The sequence below is a fragment of the Porites lutea genome, chromosome 3 (assembly GCF_958299795.1).
Source record: "Porites lutea chromosome 3, jaPorLute2.1, whole genome shotgun sequence".
Taxonomy (NCBI): Eukaryota; Metazoa; Cnidaria; class Anthozoa; order Scleractinia; family Poritidae; genus Porites; species Porites lutea.
In genome coordinates this window covers 38903372-38924238 of record NC_133203.1, presented here as the reverse complement: position 1 = coordinate 38924238, position 20867 = coordinate 38903372, and the positions used below count along the sequence as shown (strand labels likewise).

The 20867-nt window shown below is 38.7% G+C and overlaps 2 protein-coding genes across 2 annotated transcripts; both read left to right on the top strand.

The window, feature by feature from the left end:
* Window positions 1–162: 162 nt before the first annotated feature.
* On the top strand, window positions 163–12214 carry LOC140931098 (N-acetylated-alpha-linked acidic dipeptidase 2-like). Its single transcript, XM_073380847.1, has 5 exons — window positions 163–449; window positions 6594–6804; window positions 7716–7904; window positions 8914–9193; window positions 10061–12214. Exons 1-5 carry the CDS (start codon window positions 190–192, stop codon window positions 11290–11292), a joined length of 2172 nt encoding a protein of 723 aa, XP_073236948.1. The 5' UTR covers window positions 163–189; the 3' UTR covers window positions 11293–12214.
* Window positions 12215–15750: 3536 nt separating this feature from the next.
* Window positions 15751–17388, top strand: LOC140931097 (uncharacterized). The gene has a single exon (XM_073380846.1). The coding sequence runs from the start codon at window positions 16306–16308 to the stop codon at window positions 17107–17109; it is 804 nt and encodes a 267-aa protein (XP_073236947.1). The 5' UTR covers window positions 15751–16305; the 3' UTR covers window positions 17110–17388.
* The last annotated feature ends 3479 nt before the right edge of the window (window positions 17389–20867 follow it).

The following is a 20867-nucleotide window of genomic DNA, read 5'->3' as shown; positions in this document are numbered from 1 at the left end:
ACAAATATTGATCTTGAAATACTTCAAGCGGATTAAAATTTTAATTAAATCTTTAATACCGCCCACTTGGATCATTTGACAACTCTGTCGTCTTTAATCCGATACCACGGCTGTTTGTCACTCAAGAAAAATTTTCAGCAGTCTTCACTGAGGTGTCTTGCGTTCAAAGGTGAGGTTGTAATCAAGATCATGGAGATGGAGATGCTTACAATCCACAGGCCAAGAAGACGGCGTGAAATTATGTGCATCGTTTTGCTGGTACTGGTGTTTGCAGTTGCAGGATTTTTGATTGGATATTTCGCTGTGAAGAATGTTACTGAAGACGGGGTGAAGTGTCAATCCAATGACGGCGACAAGCCTAAACCGACATTTCCTACATCCAATAAGGAAAAATACCACAAGATGTTTCAAGATGAGATAAAGGCGAAGAATATCGAGGACAACCTCAAGTAAGAAACATTTCAATATTATTTGGTGAAGGCGAGGTATTTGCCACTAGGTTTTTATCTGTCTCAGTGTAAGCAAAACTTCGTAAACTTCCACCTGAAGGAAAGACATATTATTGTACAGGTGAATTCGTGCATCGTGTATAGCTGCTTTTGTCATACAAGATACTCATTCACGACGAAGATTGAGCTTAAAGTCAGAGTTTAACGATAAGAGTCAGAGTTTAACAGATATGCTTTTCTACTTTCTTGGAACTTAATTTTCCCAGCTCTCGCCCCTACACTTGGATGTCAGGCTATCTTAATAGCACGCAAATTATGTCAATTAATGTTGGCGGGTGCTCTTTGGCAGTCTAAACTCAAAATATTTATGTGATAGAATGAAAATACAATTGTTTACATTTCTTGTCGTTTTGAGTAGATCGGGGATTAATTTATTGAACACATATCCTTAATAAAAATGAAAGTGTGCATGAGATTGTATTCTGTAAAGTAGCTCCAACACTTGTTCAACACTTTTTTCCCTTAAAAAACTCGCAAACAAATAGATGAGCCTCTCAAAAATGGATTACACTGCACATGTCAATAATTTGGCTTTTTTGGAGATTTTAAATGTTTTGTTGGCTATGGCAACGTGTACTTAGAAAACACAGAAGACATTTTATTTACAGTCTTTTCCCGATAACTGGAAACTTCAAGGGAAATCGAAAAAAGGTTCGAGTTATCGGGATTTCGAGTGTGGGGGTGTGTTCGAGTAACTCGCTCGCTACACGACGAGATACCAGGAATCTGATTTACATCTTGCTTTTATACTTCTTAATCTTCTTACAACTTCTGCTTACTCTACAACAACACTACTTCTCCTACATCTCTATTAACACCTTGTTCAAGTATAGTAGCGGTTTTAATAGCCAAAGCTGGACGTGTTTGGGTTAGCTGACCGGAAGAGTTTCTATTGTATTTCTTATCGCTAACACTGCAACGGGTTTGCTATTGTCAGAGAATAGATTAGCTTACGCACAGCCGCAGCTGATAATTACCAAAGAACGAAGGTCAGCTCTAACACCACAAACACGACCACCTGCAACATTCCTAATATGGCAATAAGTAGATTTGCGAGCTAAGAATAACTTCAAGTACAAGTAAAAACAAAAGATCAAAACAGGAAAACAGTACGTGGACAAAAACAATACTTAATGAAACAAAAACTAAACTCAAAAGTTAAGATAGATCCGTCTTAAAAATAACTTTCAAAATACTTCACAACATTCCTCCCCCCTTAGAAAAAGCATCGTCCTCGATGCAAAAGGACGTAATACATATAAATGGGAAAAAACTGCGTTAAATATCAAAACAAAACTATCACACTACACAATATTAATTAAAACAAGATCAACTGTTCAATGTCAATAGTTCAGTGTTCAATTCATTGTTCTTGAATCTTGAGACTTGAAAACTTGAGCTAAATAAATTGATGAGAGTGTTCTTGTGAAGGACTTGACTAGAGAACCACTTGAAAACGTTGAGAATTAATTAACAGCATAAATCATCCTGTAGTAGCATACAAGACGGTTGTTACAAACGTCATTTCAACTTGAATGTAGCGGGTAACGCATACTTGGAAGACAAGGCTATCTTGTTTGTAAATGTTATGAAACACAGCTCCAAATGAAGCGAACTCATCTGATGAAGACACAAAGTACTAACCAGTGATAAGTATCAACAAGCACAGTTCTGCTTAACCGTAACAAAGAAGGGGTCAAACTCGACCAAACAGAGTAGCGCATGCCATGCGGAGTGATCAAAGTGTGTTTAGACTTCTTGGAGACAAACAATCGAGTAATGCTCAGATCCATTTCAGTAGTTCAAAAGCGACGAAAATTCACCGACAAGCCATCGAAGAACAACAGAAGAATCGGTGATTGAATATATGACGAAATACCAATGCAAGCAACTTTACAAAATGACTATTACAAAGCACGTTATATATCAAATTGTCTAATTTCCGACGTCTAAGGTTATAATAACTATTTTACACAAAGAACTTAAACAAAATAGCCACAGAAACAAAACATAAATATAGAAGCTAATAGATCAATTTCAATTTCAATTTCTGCCAATCTCAAATGTTGCTACATCATTGTCAACACGCTCAAAATCTGCTAATTTGGTCCTACGAAAAATTTTAACTGGTTGAGCGGAAGGGTTTACCATCCTAACAGGAATAGTTACATCACTAGAAACCTTTACGAGCTCTGACGCTCCAAAAACTGAGTAACGGTGAGGTAAATCAGACTTAGGCGTGACCAATCCATAAATTTCACTGGCACTGGTGTTTACATCTTTCGGCACTGAACTTAATCTACCAATAACAACGACTTCTGATTGAGCGGGAATAGTAAAAGAATTATCAGCATGCACTGACAAAATACATTGATCAAAAACTTCAGCATCCAAATCATCATCAAAACTATCAGCAAAGGGGAGGGGATCCTCGGGGTGGAAAAATTCAATGATGTTCTCCATAAAATCAATTCTGGAACAATATTTTTGAAGAAAATCCCTGCCCAAAACAACGTCATGAGTTAAATCTTTGATAACATAGGCTTCAAAAGGAAAAACATCAGACTTAATAACAAAATTGAGCCATACTTTACCAAGAACGTTAAGAGGAGAACCACTCACAGTCGTTACACAACTGGTCGACGAGGAATCTAAACAACAATTTTTGTGACTAAGGTACTTGTCCCAAACTTGCGAACTAATTGCTGTTACAGCTGCTCCTGTGTCAAGGAGAGCACGATAACTATTTCCTTTTATTGTTACACTTACATTAAAATTGTCACTCTCGAAAGGAAGAATAGAATCAATTTTACTGGATGTGGCAGGCAAAGAAGCCCTGTCAGTCACATATGCCCTTGTCTCTGGGCTACTTGCGACAGACAAGCCACGACATTCACAACAAATATTATTTTTAGCCCCAACGATATTTACCTCCAAATTTTCTTCATTTTTAGACTCAGGCGCCAACTGTTCTTCTTTCTTAATTTCATCTATACTGACTTTTCGAGATAAATTTTCACTTGAAGACTTCTCATAAATGACTTCACGTTTAGGAGAAAACATAGGTACACTTGGCGAGTGAACATTTTCGTTTTCATTTGGCGATGATCCGGCGATCACACCATCAAATTTTGTTATGACCTGAGAAAGACACTTAATAACTCCAAACAAAATATTTTCATTAGGGACATCTTGAGGTTGGCAATCTTGAGAACACTCATGTTGACATGTGACGGAAACTTGAGGTTTAAACATTTCAGACTTTGGTGTAACAATAGGCTCACAGGGATTAGACACAACATGGCTAAACTCTTGAACATTCTTTTTAGTAACATTCTCGGCCGAATTTCCAGAGTTACTGAAAGCACATTTATCAGAACTAGATCCGACGGAAGAATGGTTATTACTTGTAGAATTTTCAAGCGCCCCCATCACGGGTTCACTACCACACACGACAGGGGCGCCAGCCAGTTTAACTGAGCGCCCATTTTTCCCTGGTGAAAAGCATTCTTCATACTGTTTTTCCGATACAGGCCACTAAAGTTGGGTTTCGAACTTCCATAACTACCCAATTTAGGATTCTTTCTGAAAATGCTGCCCCCATAACGAAAACGATTAAGTTTGCTCGATCGAAATTTACGATTAATACGACGATTTCCATTATTTTGGAAGTCTGTGCTCCAGACATTAAATTCGTCCCTGACAGATTGTTTGATTTCCTCTTCTGAGGGGTTAGACTGTAATTCTTTAAAATTCTCGACTTCTTGACCATTATTCGATTTACGGCTAAGAGTTACCAACTCTTTTAGTTTTGCAATGTTCAATGCAGACTCTAAATCAGGCGGTTGATGTAAAATAACATGTTCACGTATTTCAGGCCTTAAACCACGGACAAAACAATAAAGCCATTCACTTTTAGGTAAATTTAGACGACAGCAGAATGAAAGAATATCGTAATAATAATCGGCAACAGTCTCCCCTAACAACTGACGACGTTCTTCTAATTTTTGCCTCAACTGCCATAGAGTTACTTTTGATTCAAAATGGGAAATTAATTTTTGTGACAAAACTTGAAACGACTCATTCTCATCAGCCTCTGTTAAAGTTTTAAACCACACGCTAGCGTGTTTTTTTAGAAAAAGGGGAAGACCAAGAGCTAATTTTTCTTCGTCCCAACCATTTAACAAACCGGCGCGTCTATAATTGACAAGAAACTCACGAACATCTTCTCTCTCGTCGCCATAAAATAGTGGAAACTCAACAACAGGCCTATTCATTACTTAAAAACGAGACTGTGGCATTATTTTGTTTTAAATATAACTCTAGTATAGTAGCGGTTTTAATAGCCAAAGCTGGACGTGTTTGGGTTAGCTGACCGGAAGAGTTTCTATTGTATTTCTTATCGCTAACACTGCAACGGGTTTGCTATTGTCAGGGAATAGATTAGCTTACGCACAGCCGCAGCTGATAATTACCAAAGAACGAAGGTCAGCTCTAACACCACAAACACGACCACCTGCAACATTCCTAATATGGCAATAAGTAGATTTGCGAGCTAAGAATAACTTCAAGTACAAGTAAAAACAAAAGATCAAAACAGGAAAACAGTACGTGGACAAAAACAATACTTAATGAAACAAAAACTAAACTCAAAAGTTAAGATAGATCCGTCTTAAAAATAACTTTCAAAATACTTCACAACACGAGTTATCGGGAGTTCCAAGAAAATAGGCGAGAGTAAGGTAAACAACAGTTTTCACTGCACATTGAACATTTTAATCACATTTAATTGTAGAAATGTCAAGAGAAAAGATACTTCTAGATTATAAATCAGAACGTAATGTAACAAAACATAGCCTAAATAGAGCATGCGTTTTACTGTTTTGAAAAGAACAGCTGCTTCACGTTAGCCTTATGACAATCAACATCGGCTTCCACCAGTAAACTATACTTCTACAACACGTCAATAGGAAATCCAAAATTCAATGTTTCGGACACCAGTGTACAGCTTTTTCCCCGACTTTTAAAGGGCTCAAAATATGGTTCGAGTTATCGAGGGTAAAATTATATAGAAAATGACCTGAGGGGAAAGGAAAATTGGTTCGAGTTAGCGGGAGTTCGAGTTATCGAGGGTTCGAGTTACCGAGGGTAGAATTACAGTACATGTATGACGGAAATCCAGGGGAAATCGATTTTGGTTCGAGTTAGCGCGAGGTTCGAGTTAGCGAGGGTTCGAGTTATCGGGAGTTGACTGTATTTCCAAAATGTTTCTTTTCTTATACTTTTTTTTCTAGATAAAAAGAAACAACAAATAAACAAAAAACACAAATAAGGCAAAGCAAGGAACTTACTGCAAACTAATAAAAAAAATAAATAGGTCGCTATCATGCAAATATTGTTATCGGAAATATTTTAGAGCCCGGCCACAATACCTTTCGCCGCATTACAACTGCAACCATAAGAAAATTGGTACCGAGACGAGACCGGCCAGTTCTTGGCGAGGTAACCACGACATGCAGCCTTAGCCCAATTCAATACGGGCAAGTAACAGTTCCCTGCCCCCATAAAAGATTTATAGACCACACTATAGGGTTCGAACGACCCTTGAAGCTTGTTTGCTTTAAAGTGACACCAAAAATAGCTGAAATCGTGCTTTTGTGATCACCCACACGGTAAAGATATTTATTGAAAATAGAATCCACTCTGGAGTCGCTTTAAAGTACAAGTTTTTAATTTCGTTTTAGCCGCCACTATACTGACATCCAAAATTTCATGACACTCTGTAATCTTTGTCCAGAGTCTGTTAGGAAAGAGTTAAAGACTGATGTGACTGTTTTTACAGAAGATAAAAGCACGTTAACACCTTTCACACGAGCTACTGAGCTTCCAGCTTCGCACAGAGCACAGTGTTTGAATATCAAATAGAATTAGGTTCGTGTTAAAAGTCGGACTTGACATGTGCATGCAAATGATTTTTATCAATAAAATTAAATTCGGCTCATTTGAAGTTGGACATTTAAAACGGTCCTTAACTATCGAGTCTACTGTCTTTTCGTTCACATTTTTAAACTTTTGTCGTTACAGATTTTATACCTCGCAGCCTCATATTGCTGGATCTAAACACCAACATGATCTTGCATTACATTTAGCTGACAAATGGCGCACCTATGGATTTGATAAGGTAGAAATGCCTGAGTATAAAGTGTTACTTTCTCTTCCTCAAGAAGACAAACCTAACAAAGTGGAACTTATCAGCAATGGTACTACTCACTTTGCGATACTGGGAAAAGTAAAGGTACGCTGGGTTTCATGCTATAACGTACAATGTAACTATAATATTCTTTGTTAGTCCACCGCGACATGCAAAAACAAAAAAAAACAACAACAACAGCAAAAAAAAACCCAGTTGGTTTAATTGTTTTTGTCTTGGTTTGTATGTTCCTTTTGTTTTTATCAAAGACGCATTTAAATTCTTGGATCATTTTTTCTAAAATCGTTGCTGCCGACAGGCCTAATTCAAAACACCATAATTATACTCTTTGATTTCCCTTTAAAATCGTGCAAAAGCGCTGTTTTCAATTTTCCTTGGGAGTTACAGTCATCTCGAGAATACGACCTATTTCAGGTGTTTGAGATATATTCCTTATACTGTAACCACATTGAGGTTCCTCTTACTGTCACGTGACTTCGGCTGAACTATCACGAGACGAGTGTAAATATTTCTTAGGCTCAATAGGTTGACATCGGGGTGAAATCAGAGTAACTTCCATAAGTTCTACCAGAAAGGGTCGCTTTAAGATTTGTGGAAATTGAGAGCCGTTATGGTTTGTAGTTTCACGGGTCTCTCCAGCTTCTGAGCTGATGCTTCCAGGCAATTGAAATTGAACAAGGTCCATAATGAATTAGCATACTTTCCGGGAATACTTAGACTACCCTCGCCCCCCTCTCCTTTCATGAGTCAATTGTCTAACTCCTTCCTATTTGACAGACATGCATACCTATGACTGGCATTGCAAAATAACATACTGACCGAGTAGTGTCATAATGGGAATTTGAAGGAGCTCCTGGCCATAAAATCATGGTATTGTAGTTTATGATCATCATATCGGCTCATATAGTTACTTTTAATGGTGAAACCTCAACCAATTCATAAAAAACGTGTTATGATAATAATGAATATCTTACGCTATCTTTTTCTTTACTCAGGTTAAACCAGAGCCTTCTGCAAACGAAACTTATGACTATTTTCCGTATTTCGGATATGCACCAAATGGGACTGTTGAGGGCGAACTTCTTTACATCAATCAAGGTTCACTGAAGGACATCAGTTTTCTGCGGAGTCATAATATATCTGCAAAGGATAAAATAGTGATTATCAGGGGACAGTTCGCATCGGTAGGTAAATTTCAATAACACACTCTGGTGGAGCTCTTCATGTCGTACAGTAAAGTTCCTTATTGTAGTGCCCCTGAAAGTAGGATCTCACCAAGAGTTGTGATCAAATTTCACAATCCTTTAGAAAATTCTCTGACCAATGACCCTACGAAAGTAACTACTCGGCTTCGAAAGTAGCGTCCTCAACAGTTATTTCCTCAGTTACCAAAAAATCGCGAAATTTACGTATATAAAAAATATCTGAGGCTTATTTTCGGTGTGAAATCTAATTACAAGTTTTACTCTCTCACGAATATGACAGAATTAGCATTAAGGATCGAACTTGTTATAGTAAAATTCTTGTTAACGGGATATTGATTGAGTTCGTTGAGGTTAGGGGATAGAGAAAACTTGCAGATCGCGGGCTGGGAAAAATTCATATTAGCGTTCTTGAGGACAGATCAAAATCAGTCTGCCTGCAGACATCTCCCACCAAATTTGAGATAACAAACCCTTAACCGCAACAACAACAACCAAAAAAACCAAACAAATTTGAGTCGTTAAGTATTACTTACTCGTTTAGAATAATTCCAATCAATAACTAACAATCAACTAAGCTTTCGATTGCCTCTCCGCAAGTCTGACTTAGGATGGTCACGTGATTTTAAGGCCATGTTGTCTTCTGTCATCGTGGAATGTGGAAAGTAAATCGTAGCCCCCATATATATTCACGGTCATGAGCTAGCGTCTAATATAAGTAGCCTGTTTGCCGTTTGTTAGTTTGTTTTACCATTTAACTTCTGCGTTTCCGGGTAGATCATCTTGGACTTCTCTCAAACTTTTTCCCATGGTTAGTGCTGGACTAGTGTTGCAGCTTAACCACGAAATAAATCTGTACGAGACACAGTACATGATGCTTTTAATGTCAATCTACCAATTAGAATTACACTATGAATATTAACTTGAAAATTTCGAATAAATCTTTTCAATCAGTACTTGACCGGGCAAACCCTTGTTTCTTGATCACCAGATAAGTGTCGCTGCAGCGTCTGGTGCTATTGGAGCCCTTATCTTCATAGAGCCCAAATCCGGACACAATCCAAATGAAAGCTACCCTTACACACCCTGGACGTCAGGCGAAGCCATAATGGAACGGCCGATGGGGGAAAATTTAGGTGATCCACTGACACCTGGATTACCAGCCATCGACGACATGTACCGTGGGCCTAAGAACCTTACAAACTTTGCCTCAATACCTACACAGCCGATTTCATACAATGATGCAATGCATTTGCTGAAACATCTTAAAGGTAAATACATTATATTGAGAAAGATGTTTATTCAGTCAGTGACAGAGGTTGCTCGGATGAAAAAATCCGAGTACTCCTCCCAATCGGAAGTCGAACCTATGACCTCGAGGTACTAGTCTCGATGCTCTACCACTAACCTACAGAACACTGAATTACTTGTAGTGTGTATGTTTTGATTATTTCTGTAACTGGATTTTAGCTTGAATTTTTTTTTTTTTTTTTTTTTTTTTTCATATATATCGATTTTAGCTTAACCTTTTTATATTTTAATTGTATTATATAATATACATCTCGTAATTAGGACCTCTATGTAAACCACTCTTGTGATGGAGCATCCTATTAAAAGATTGTTATTATAACAGTCGTGAGAACTAAGACCGCTTAAACATGATCCTGCATACTGCTAGGACTGGAATGTTGATATGTGCTTATACGCAAAGATAGAAATGTGATGGTGAATTTTAAGCCTGGTGAATACACGACAAGGATGCTTATTCGGCCAGTGCTCCTAAAAGGAGTTGAACCCATGGTATTCTGTTTACTAGTCTAGATGCTCTAAGACTAAGTTAAAGATATATTAATTTTTCATCACAAGAAATGTTTTAACAGTTTTTCTTCCATGGTCACTTGGATTGAGATATTTGTAATAATATTAGCTGCGGTTACACCTTGGATCTCAGCCATGGGGTAGCAACTTTACTTGTCGTGTGATGATGATCTTCTCCAGCTGAAATTGCCTATGAAATGTTTCCAGGGAAACCTAAAAAAGATGACAGCTGCAGCGGTAAATCCAAGGGGTTTACAAGAACCTAACATTCATTACGTTCTTGCCATAGTCATTCACGCACCTTGGTTTTTTCCTGTTAGGTATGCAAGCGCCAAGAGATTGGCAAGGAGTGACAAACGCTTCCTTCAACGTTGGACCAGGCTTCAACATATCGAACTCAACTATTCGATTGGAAATCAATAACAAGATCGTCATGAAATCCATATATAACGTCATCGGAACTATTTACGGCCAAGAGGAACCGGACAGATATGTTTTGATTGGCAGTCATCGGGACGCCTGGTTTTTTGGAGCAGCAGATCCTTCAAGTGGTACAGCAGCTCTGACAGAAATATCAAGGGCAGTTGGCAAGATGTTAAAAGGTGGGTGGCGACCGCGAAGGACAGTTAAGTTCTGTAGTTGGGGAGCGGAGGAGTTTGGATTGGTTGGGTCAATAGAGTGGGTGGAGGAAAATGCGAAAATCCTTCAAGAAAGAGCCGTTGTTTACTTGAATACAGACGTGGCAGTTGGTGGTCGTTACGTTCTCGTAACTCAGAATTGTCCACTTCTATCACACGTCATCTTCTCTTGGGCCAAAAAAGTTAAAGATCCAAACGCACATGGCAATAAAACCAGCCTGTACGACATTATGGTTGAGCGAAACCCATCTAAAAATAATCCTGGAGAGCCTTATGTTGTTCCATACCAGTATATGAGCGACTATTTTCCGTTCTATATGTACTATGGCATACCATCGGCTGACTTTAGCTACTTCTTCGGTTCTGGAAATCCTGTGTCGCTCTATCCTGTCTACCACACTCAAGAAGACAACTTCTACTGGATGAAAACCTTTATCGATCCCAAGTTTGAGTTTCACGAGGCAGTGACCAAGTTTGAAGGAGGTTTATTGATCGATTTGGCGGATTCTTCTTTGTTGTCATTTGATGTAGTGCGTTACGCAAATGAGATGGTTAACAGTTTGAAATCACTTCCCGATCGCGTGGGGAACCAAAGCGTTTCTACTAAAATTATTCATAGGGCTGTATTAAATTTTATAAATGCCAGCAAGTCATTTGAGAAAGCAAAGTCCAAATTAAATCTGGCTTCAACGAGTCCATTAGTTTTACGCCGGTTCAATGATCAAATGGTGCAAGTAGAGAAAGCATTTATTGGCAAGTCAGGGCACGTCCTTCCGTGGTCAAAATTCTCTTTCCGGGCAATAAGAAGGGCGTTCTTGTCGGGAAAAGTAAATGAAGTCGAAAAGCAGTTGTCATCGGCAGCCCAAATAATATTTTCTGCCGCAAAAGTCTTGGAACCATTGCCAGTTGCTTGAGGTGGAAGAAGCTAGTTGACAAAATATTCGGAGATTGTTTCATTGAGTGGAATGACAATGAGATGAGGGGACAAATTTGGGCAGTTTGATGATTTTATTTGAAGTAAATGGTGTGAGGCGCTTAATCCTATCATTTAATGTTGCATAATTTTACCGCAAACGTTCGAAAAGGGAACACTTTCTTAGAATCCTCTTGATCAAATTGCATCATATCCTTAACATAAGAACTGTATAAGGGCTGAAGCCCAACAGTCTCACATGTAACTACATATTGTAAACTCGCATCTCATGCAGAAGTTCAGGGGATGATCTATGGGGGAGGGTGCAGGGGGTGCACATTCCCCTGCCATGAGTTGACATGCAACTCTCTAATACAACTTTTCTGCCAAACAACCTACGTGGTTTATTGGTGTTAAAGTAAAACCCATGAGACGAGGTTGAAGAATTTATGTTGCACGACGTTAAAAACGGTAGTTAGGCACGTCACGTCATCAGTCACTTATGCTACTTTCTTAGAGGTGCCACCCCTCCTAAGAAGAAAAATCCTGGATCCACCCCTGCAGTAGAACATTTCTTCACGTTCGACTTTCGACGAGCAAGGTTATACTAAGACTTTAATTTAAATTCCGATTCTTTTCTTTCAAGAAACGTTTGGTGAGTTGAAATTCATTCTACTGTCATAAGATGAGTAAATATTTGCTAAGAACTGCATGTATTTCTAGTATGTTCATTTTCATACATAACCATACATGTACTTGTTAACACCAATAAAAATATAATGAATAATAATAAAAATAGGAATCAAGGATAACTTTGAACAGGTCATGTGTTCATTATGCTTATAATTAGTTTCAGAATGGGCCAAAATTTAATGGCTTATTAATTAACGAATTCAGCCACGTTTGACTCAACAAGTTTAACATCAAAAGGAAAATTGCACTCTAGATGAAATAACCAAAATGAGACTGTGATTGTTACATAGATCAGGAAACTAGGCCTCGTCTTTTAACTCCTCTATATTTTGTTAAATAACCTTTAGGCTAATTTTGAACACTTCCAAGTCTACAGTTATTGACCATTAGTTTTCGATGTACACTTGTAAACAGCGTAAACCAAACGTCCAAGAGAGCAATATTCTAATCATAGTAAGAAACGTAACTATGATATACCAAAGTTTACCCTATTAAGTGGGTATGCATACCTCAAATTCCCTTACTTTTAAATTAAGACAATTAATAGTACAAATGTGGATATGTTGGATGACATACGGGGCACTAGTAGTAGTGCATGGTAGTTCTATATTGTCATTAGGAACAGTAGCTTTCAAAAGCTAGACACACTATATGCCATGAGTGTTTTACTATAAGTATCCAACCCCGTAAGCTGCTCCTGAGTTCTGATAACCTCTCGATGGTCTCGCGTCTTGCACCTCTAACCTTCCTTTTCTTTACTGATAAAAAATTAAAATAAATAAAAATAGACTGGTTGAGCAGCGTTTGATCTTCATCATATATTGCAACGGGAAGGGGGGGGGGGGGGGGTACTCGTAGTCCCTATGATGGCCTATACGGGAAGGCTCCAGCCGCTAGGGGTAACTTTTACAGGCTTCAGGTATATGAAAGGATGGGAATTTCACTCCTTGAAGTATATATAAGGGTAAGGAAACCTGTCATTTGGGTCTGTGAAAGGGCCCCAAGGGCCGAACAGGTGAATTTTACGGCTTCATAAAGTCGAGAAAACGTTCTATTTTTGTGATTGTTTTCTATTTAAAAGACAGTGCATTTACAGCAGTTAAAAGGGATGCAACATGTCTAAACAAGGTATCTCAAGGAGGAACCATTTCTCAATAGAAGGCATACAAAAAGGGTACCTTTTTCGTGAAAAAGGTAAGGGGTTGGACAACGGGACAGAGCTTCCCCGTACCTCCCCCCCCCCCTCCCGGGGAATTGCAACTCAGAGTTTCATGCTTCTTACGAAGCATGTAGTTAGATCAGTCTACTTGTATTCTGCTCTCGTTCAATTTTTGAGCACTATTGGTATTTGCCCCATGTAAGCGAATGCAAGACAGTCTTGGATTTTAGGATTCCACGCCTTGGATTTCGGATTCCAGGCAGTTGATTCGAGTCTTTTTCGGTGGATTCTGGATTCAAATCCTTAGTAGGATTCCGAATTCCTTGAGCTTTATTCTGGATTCCAAAGCCCAGGATTCCGGATTCCACAAGGAAAAATTTCACGGACTCCGGAATCCGGATTCCTCTACACTGGGTGATCTTATAATCAATGGTGACAACACTCTGGTACTTTGTTATATGAAATAAAATACATTTTTTGACTTGCAGTTGTTTTTTAGGGAACGGTTTATTTTGAGGTCCGGCTGCAGGGACTGTGTGTATGTTTTTATAATTATGTCAACTTACATCTTTGCTTTTTTTGGTGAGAAATATTGAAGGACACTTCGTAGTTGACCTGTATCAGGGCCACCTGACGACTGTTTTGTGAAATATCTGTTGGAAGAAGCACACATTGCCAAGAATTTTCTAAAGTTAGATGATCCTTCCATTCATGTACAAGTTTTCGAAGTTCATCTGATAAATTCCCTTTACAATTTCTGAGGTTCAATTTTTCTCATTTCACTCCTCAGGTAAAGCTATATTTCGAAAAAAAAAAAAGAACAAAATTTTTGATGGAGAGAGGAATCGGAAAAATTATAACTTTCGTAAAGCTTTAAATTTCATCTAAAACTTTCGGGATAAAAATAGTGAAGTCATTGTCATTTTAAAAATACTCAAGTTGCCCTAAGATGACCGAACAGATACATACTTAAAAATGCCGCTTAGAGTGTTTTTCATGATCTGTGATAAAGTACTCTGGATAGCCTAAAAAATGTTTTCAATGCATGTATCAAGAGAGGATAAAGGGGACAGAGAAGGCATCCCCCATACACACCCTATTCCATAGGTAATTTGTCTCCAGTTATTTTTAGAATCGGGATAAAGTTACCTCGCGCGCTGCGTGGATGTTTCGTGGAGGTTTCGCATGACTATAAACGCCGTGCAAAACATGTCGGGCGAAAGGCAATGAACGCGTAAAGAGATCGAGAGCATTTCTTTATTGAAGCGAAATGAGTCGGCGCTCACCTGGGAAAAGGGAATCGCTGGACTCTTTGACAACCCGTGAAATCAATGTAACTCGAAGTTGTGGTAACCTCAGTGCTTTAATAAAATGAGAAATTTCGCCGGTCTATTGAAACCGGTCGTCTGTACAATAAAGCAAGTAGGACGCCAAGTGTTATTTTTGTTGAATAATAAAAGACTAATAAAAGAATAAATATCAAACCAGAAATTGCTCTCTTCAAACTGTAAATTATAAATGGTCCTGAGAGAATATTCAGTGTCTTAAGGATTTCCCTGCTGTACTGTTAGCTCTATACAAGAGAGGAAGGGCGATTCTTTTTTAATGTCCATTTCGCTGACACCGCTTTAGAAGAAATCTCTCTTTAGTCGTTTTCGTCGACAAAACGAATAGCAATATCGATCTCCGCGTCTTCCGCCGTCTTTTTTCAGCGTCGATTCGTGAAGGACGCGTGGCTCTGAGCGTGGGTCATCCACGCTGAACACATTCGCGCTATGTGATTGGCTGTTGTCTAATCCCAATTCACCTTGGCGGTAGCTTTGAATCATTATTAAAGGTAACAATAGAAAGCCACAGCACTGAAGCTTGCAGCAAGAGTAGCAAGCGAGTGTAGAAGAGCATCAATCACCAAAAAGCATGGTTTGCCAGCATTTTTCTTGTTTACATGCTTAGCGACCATTCAGTAATCTTGAGAAAGTGCACCCCGGGATGGCGGGGTTGTAAGATTGCATGTAAAGGAGGGTAATTTTTTTACCCCACTTAAGGGGGTTACCTCACCTATCTGGGGTCCCCCACCTTTATGTAAAAAGGCCCTAGCCTACTGTCATCTAGTCTGGCACTTTTGCAATGCTTCGGATCGGAGAAAGCTAGAGCGGGTTCAGGAGCGAGCGCTAAGGGCGGTGTACAAAACCAGATCAGCGTCCTATCAAGAACTGCTAGACCGCGCTAAACTAACGACGTTGCACAATCGGCGTCTACAAGACATGGCCACTTTAATGTTTCAAGTTAAGCACAGTCTCGTACCCCTGAATATTTCGGACTTGTTTTATTTAAAGAACACTAAAAAAAAACTTACGGAATAGTGACTTCGAACTGCCAAGATTCGAAACTGTTAGATTTGTTAGTAATTCAATCAAATATATGGGACCTCTCATTTGGTCGAAGTTGCCAAGACACTTGAGAATGATGGAAAATCTATAACCCGGTTAAGAGGAACATTAGGAAAGTTGACCTTTCAACTCTTGTAAACATTTAGACGTTTTTTTAGGCTTTTTAACAAATCTTGTAAATAATTCTATAATCTACAGGCAATTTTTGATTTCTATTTTTTAGTGATTTGTATCTGGTAGTTGACGTATTATTTTACAGTGTCCCCCATTAGCTTATAGCTAAAAACATAGACACTTAAAATAAAGTTTAAAAAATTAATAAATGAATACAACAAAAGAATTCCCAAAAATATAATTACACGACCTAAGTAGGAAAAACACTGCTAAAGAAGTCTATTGTGACGATCATTTCTTCATTTGAATTTATTTGTATTGCTTGAATATAATATTACGTGACAAGAGATTTGATGTGATTAACGAATTGCATGACACGAAAGGTTCAGATTTCTTGTCCAAACTGACTTTCCTCGTTTTCCTTCAAAATTTTAAGACTATATAAATATCATTTTAAATTTTATTTGTGTTGTTTAGTTCCGAAAGGGACAACACTGTTGAACTTTTCGTTCTTTTCTTAGACTGTTCACAGGAATTACGTAGCGAGTGACTAGGAATTTTAATGTTTCACTTGCACAATACATAATTACACGTGCGAATTATTTTGAATAACATGTATGAAGTGAAGCGTTGAATCAGCGTATGCACTGTCGTATCGATGGCTTCTCTTTTAACAGCTGTTTTTAAAGCGACTGTTGGTTTACTTGTGGAAAAAGGCCGCGATGCTGCTGCCGAAAAGCTAAAGCATGGAGATATTACTGATCAAAAACTGCGAGACGTGATTGTTCGAGAAATCCATGATGTCAAATCGAAGCTGGATGGCCTGGCAAGGAAAGATCTCCTGGCAGCAATCGACTTCTTTGAAGAAGGAATTACTTTATTGTATGATCTGCCTCAATTGAAATACTCACCAGGGTACGATGCTGAAGATAATGTGGTTTCTCTACCTCGGGCAATGTCCAACTTGAAACTGACCCAAAGCATGGATGAAGCCTCAACATCAACTCTTTCTAGAGCCAAGAAAAGGTTCGAAGATTCTCGTAGGAAAGCAACAGAAGCGTTTAATGACGAAGCATTAAAACCTTCCGACCGCATCGTGGCAATGGGATACCGAGTTATGGCGACAGTGCTGGAAACAGTAGACAATCCTAAAGCCGCTTTATCAGCTTGCAGATTGTGCATTGAAAGATTGCACTCACTACCAGCGGTTCAAAATTGTTTTTCCGTCGAACTTAAGAAGGGTCTTCGTGGCTGGTTCAGCAAAGATGAACGCAGAGAAATCATTACAGCTATATGTCGCGTAAATAGCGTCATCTATGATGTAACGTGTATCGTTTATGGTTTTGGCAACAAAGAATTACAAGACATCACACAAACCTGGCCTTGTGTTAATATTGACAACGGAAATGTGAATGTTAATCCACTGATTGACGGAAGAGTTGCTATTACTTTACGAAAGTGAGGAATGAACCACTTCTCCGCGCACTGGTCATTTGGTCAGGAAGGGGAAGAGAAACAGAGGCTGAAGCAAGCTGGTGGAATCGCGACAAACACGCAGGGGGGCTTTATTGTTACCGACTGTGAAGACCGTAACGTAAAGGCTTTTGACAGCACTGAGGGGGGTGAATAGGTCCGCGGATCGGCGGATTTGGCCTTAAAAAGCTCACGGATTGTGGATTTCGGCGATAAATCGAGCGGATTCGCGGATTTGAAAAATACCGTGGATCGCGGATCAGCTAAAAGTTTTGGCCTGGTTTCCGGATTCTGTCTGTGTAGAAGTTCGGATTGTGGATCGGATCATCAATTTTCGGTCGGCCTTGGTCAATGCGCTGGTGTTTTGTCGGCTAACGTTTCCACTTCCGAGGTTTCCGGAAGAGACTTTCTCGTGACCCGACGCATATACATGTATTCTAGTGTAGACAGCGTGACGGAAATGACGTCAGGCAACCTTGTGCATGGTTCCTCCAAGGTGACACATGGTTCAGGTAATGGCGGTAATGCTAAGTGACCTGACAAGATCTGTGAATGCGTTCGTGTAAATTGTCTAAATTGCTAGATGGAAACTACAACTATCGAGTGTGTAGCCTTTTTCTACCACGAAGGTGCCAAAGGCGATGACTTCATTCAAAAAAATAAGTTCCGATGCTGCGTCAATTCCAGTCAGTGGGGAAGTGTGGTGAAACTACGCGAGCACGTTCGGTAAGTTTTATATTTGGTTTATACACGAACTGATATAAATTATGTTCTTCGAAGCTATTTCAGCTAGTTTGCTTGTCTTGATCGTTAACTTAATAGACCTTTTCACGGTTTCTGTCTCATCTTGGTTTAGGGCAAACACGGCAAAATTTACAATAACTGTATGGTAAAAGTCGGGAGTTTGATGCTCTATAATTTGAGGATCTTTGAGGAAAGTTGACATTCTGTTATTTTTATGATTTACCAACGAAAGATACTAGTAAAACAGTTAACCAATTAAGTTTGAAGGGCATCGGTTCGCTGAGAAGCGAGAAGTCTTACTTTTAGTTTTCATACAAATGCTTCTACGTTTTCCCGCTAACGGCAGCTCCATTTTACTGACAAATATCTTCTTGAAAATCGTCAAGTTAGTTGTTTTGCCGATTTAATGTTCTAGTTCTTTTGCTGGGCTGCACGTAACTGCAAAAGAGCTGGGGCTAGGAGAAAGCATCGCTATAAAGTTGAACAGAGGCTCCCGAGTATCTGGCCGTCAAGAGCGATATCAGATAGAGACTGACAGGCAGTTAGAATTAGAGATGCCATCGATTTTAAATGGCGTGGACAAGTTGATGGGTAAGCATGTGTAACCGTGCTCATTAAGACGATTTTAGAGCCATACCCTTTGAAAGCTTCAAACTAACTGTAAAATTTTTTCTATTAATAGTCATGGTGTATCCAGTAAAATTAGTGTTCTCCACGAAAACACCAATTATTAGAATTACCACAAAAGACGGCGACAGGTCCTACAGGAACACTTCCGGTAACACAAATCCTAAAGCGTCGTCCAGCGCAGCTACGCTACCGATGTCAAAGACCTTGTCTGACGATGAGCTTGGAAAGCTTAACATCGGTACGTTTAAGTTTCAAATTATTGCTGCGGAGTGAGAGCAGGGAGCGAGCAGTAGTTATAATCAGAGTTTAATGTAAATCTATGCAGAATCTAGATTTTGACCACACTATTTTTTAAAGTATAGTTGTGGGAAAATAAAGTGTAGGCAGCAAGAAATTTATCTTTTATTGATAGCACGGTTTTATGTTATACAGATCTTCAAAAGCTTGATGGAAGCAGTGTTGTTTTGTCGTCCACAAAAACTATTGCTAAGTACAAAGGCCAATTAGTGACATGGCCGTTTCACATCAAATGCGGGTTATGTGGAGTTGAAAGACGGGTGGACATTGATCGTAAGCACAGTGGAATCATTTCGAAATTTAAGTTGGGTAGGTTATTTTATATACATCAACGACAACGACAATTAAGTTGATATTTCCACAATGTATACATATTATTACCTAAAGGAAAAGTACAAAATAGGCACCGCACAGGCCCATGTGACTATTGCTTCCGATTTCTTTTGAGGGGGGAGGGGGGGGGGGGGAGCTGTGCACAGACTATTTAGAAGGTGAAAAAATACAATGTATAATTTCCCACTATTCATCAGAATTTTGGGGGATTGTCCTTCTCCCCCTCTGAAGCCTACGATCACAAGATATACGCTTGTTGCGCTCAAACCATATTCTGTTGTTACTTACTTACTTTCGGAAACTTCAGACGATGGCAATAGTGACTTCTGCGCAAGCGCAGTTGTCAAAAAAAACGCAAAAGAAAAATTACACAACGATGCAAATTTTAGGTGATTAAATGTTTACATGTCTATCTAAGTTGCATAACAGCATATATTCTTTTCTCCAGTTTTCCAGAAGGAAACAAATTTTCAAAAAAAAAAACGCAAATAAAGCTAACTAACCTGGTGTAAGTCAAAACGTAATTCAACACAACTGGTGTTTGGATTAGCTCGTCGTGTAGTCCATGTAGCTCATGCGGGTACTTTGAACTCTTACATAATTGACTCCTATCGGCCATAAATAGAGCCTAATACCGAGCTTTGCTCCTTTTCTTTCTTTTAGCACATTACAGCCGCTGCAAGGAGAGCTCTGCGAAAACTAAAAAGTGTACTCAGTCTAAATTAAGCTTTACCAACAAGAGAAAGGCTCCTACGAGTGATCCTACGACGTCAGAAGGAGAGGTGGTTTGCCTTACAGATCAACAACCAAGAAAAAAGGCTAAGTCCTCGCAAGACTCGGACGTCGACAGCTCTGACCTGGAGTAAATATACTGAAACCTGAAGAAATGGGACTTCTCTCAGAAAAGTTATCAGCGGAATAGTCAAAACTTAACCTAACTTTATAATTTTCCTCACAAGTTGTTTATAATGCAAAATAAGTTACAAATTGAGCTGTCCCGTTTCTCCTGATGTTTTACATAATACCTTTCACTATCAGTTTATGTCACCAGTACTCAGTATTTAGTGGGAGATTCTTCTATTATGAACTTCTTATCAATAATTCATTTCAAAAATGAGGTTCAAAAGTATTAAGATCTTAAATGACCTTTTTAAGCGATCCACGATCTGATTGAAGAATAACTTACAGTGTCTGTTAAAATGATTTTGTGGTAGGAATGGAGACCGAATAACTAATCAAACCTGTTCAGTTGCTAGTCGATCGTGTAATAGCAATTTTGGCACATTTTATGTAATAGCTATGTCTTAACTATTCTAGATGAAACTTTATTTAAAAAGTAGGACAAGGACTACTTTCAGTTATTAGTAAACTTATAAGGTTAAGTTAAAGTCTAGCAATCACAATACTTAATTTAGTATCCGTGTAACTTCTTTCTGACTTATAGCTCTAGTTGTATATTACTATCGTTTGATAAAGATAAAGAAACTACGAATAGACAAGATTTTGCTTGTTTAATATCAAGTAAAATGCATTTTTATTAAACGTTCTGTGTTGTAATTTCGTTGCCTTTCTTTCTTCAATTGTAGACCATTTGGGGAAAATGAAAGTGACATTGAATCTAATAGCGATGACAGTGTTGGTAGTAACAAATCCCTTCAATACTCCCTCGAAGAAAGTGAGGAGGAAAGAAGTGACTCGACTGACAGGTCTGACAATGAAAGCAACTCTGATAGCGAGATAGAC

Coding starts and splice junctions, on each gene's coding strand:
- LOC140931098 (XM_073380847.1), top strand. CDS start 190: ATGGAGATGGAGATGCTTACAATCCACAGGCCAAGAAGACGGCGTGAA. Junction 7,905..8,913: donor TCAGGGGACAGTTCGCATCG/GTAGGTAAATTT, acceptor CTTGATCACCAG/ATAAGTGTCGCTGCAGCGTC. Junction 9,194..10,060: donor TTTGCTGAAACATCTTAAAG/GTAAATACATTA, acceptor TTTTCCTGTTAG/GTATGCAAGCGCCAAGAGAT.
- LOC140931097 (XM_073380846.1), top strand. CDS start 16,306: ATGGCTTCTCTTTTAACAGCTGTTTTTAAAGCGACTGTTGGTTTACTT.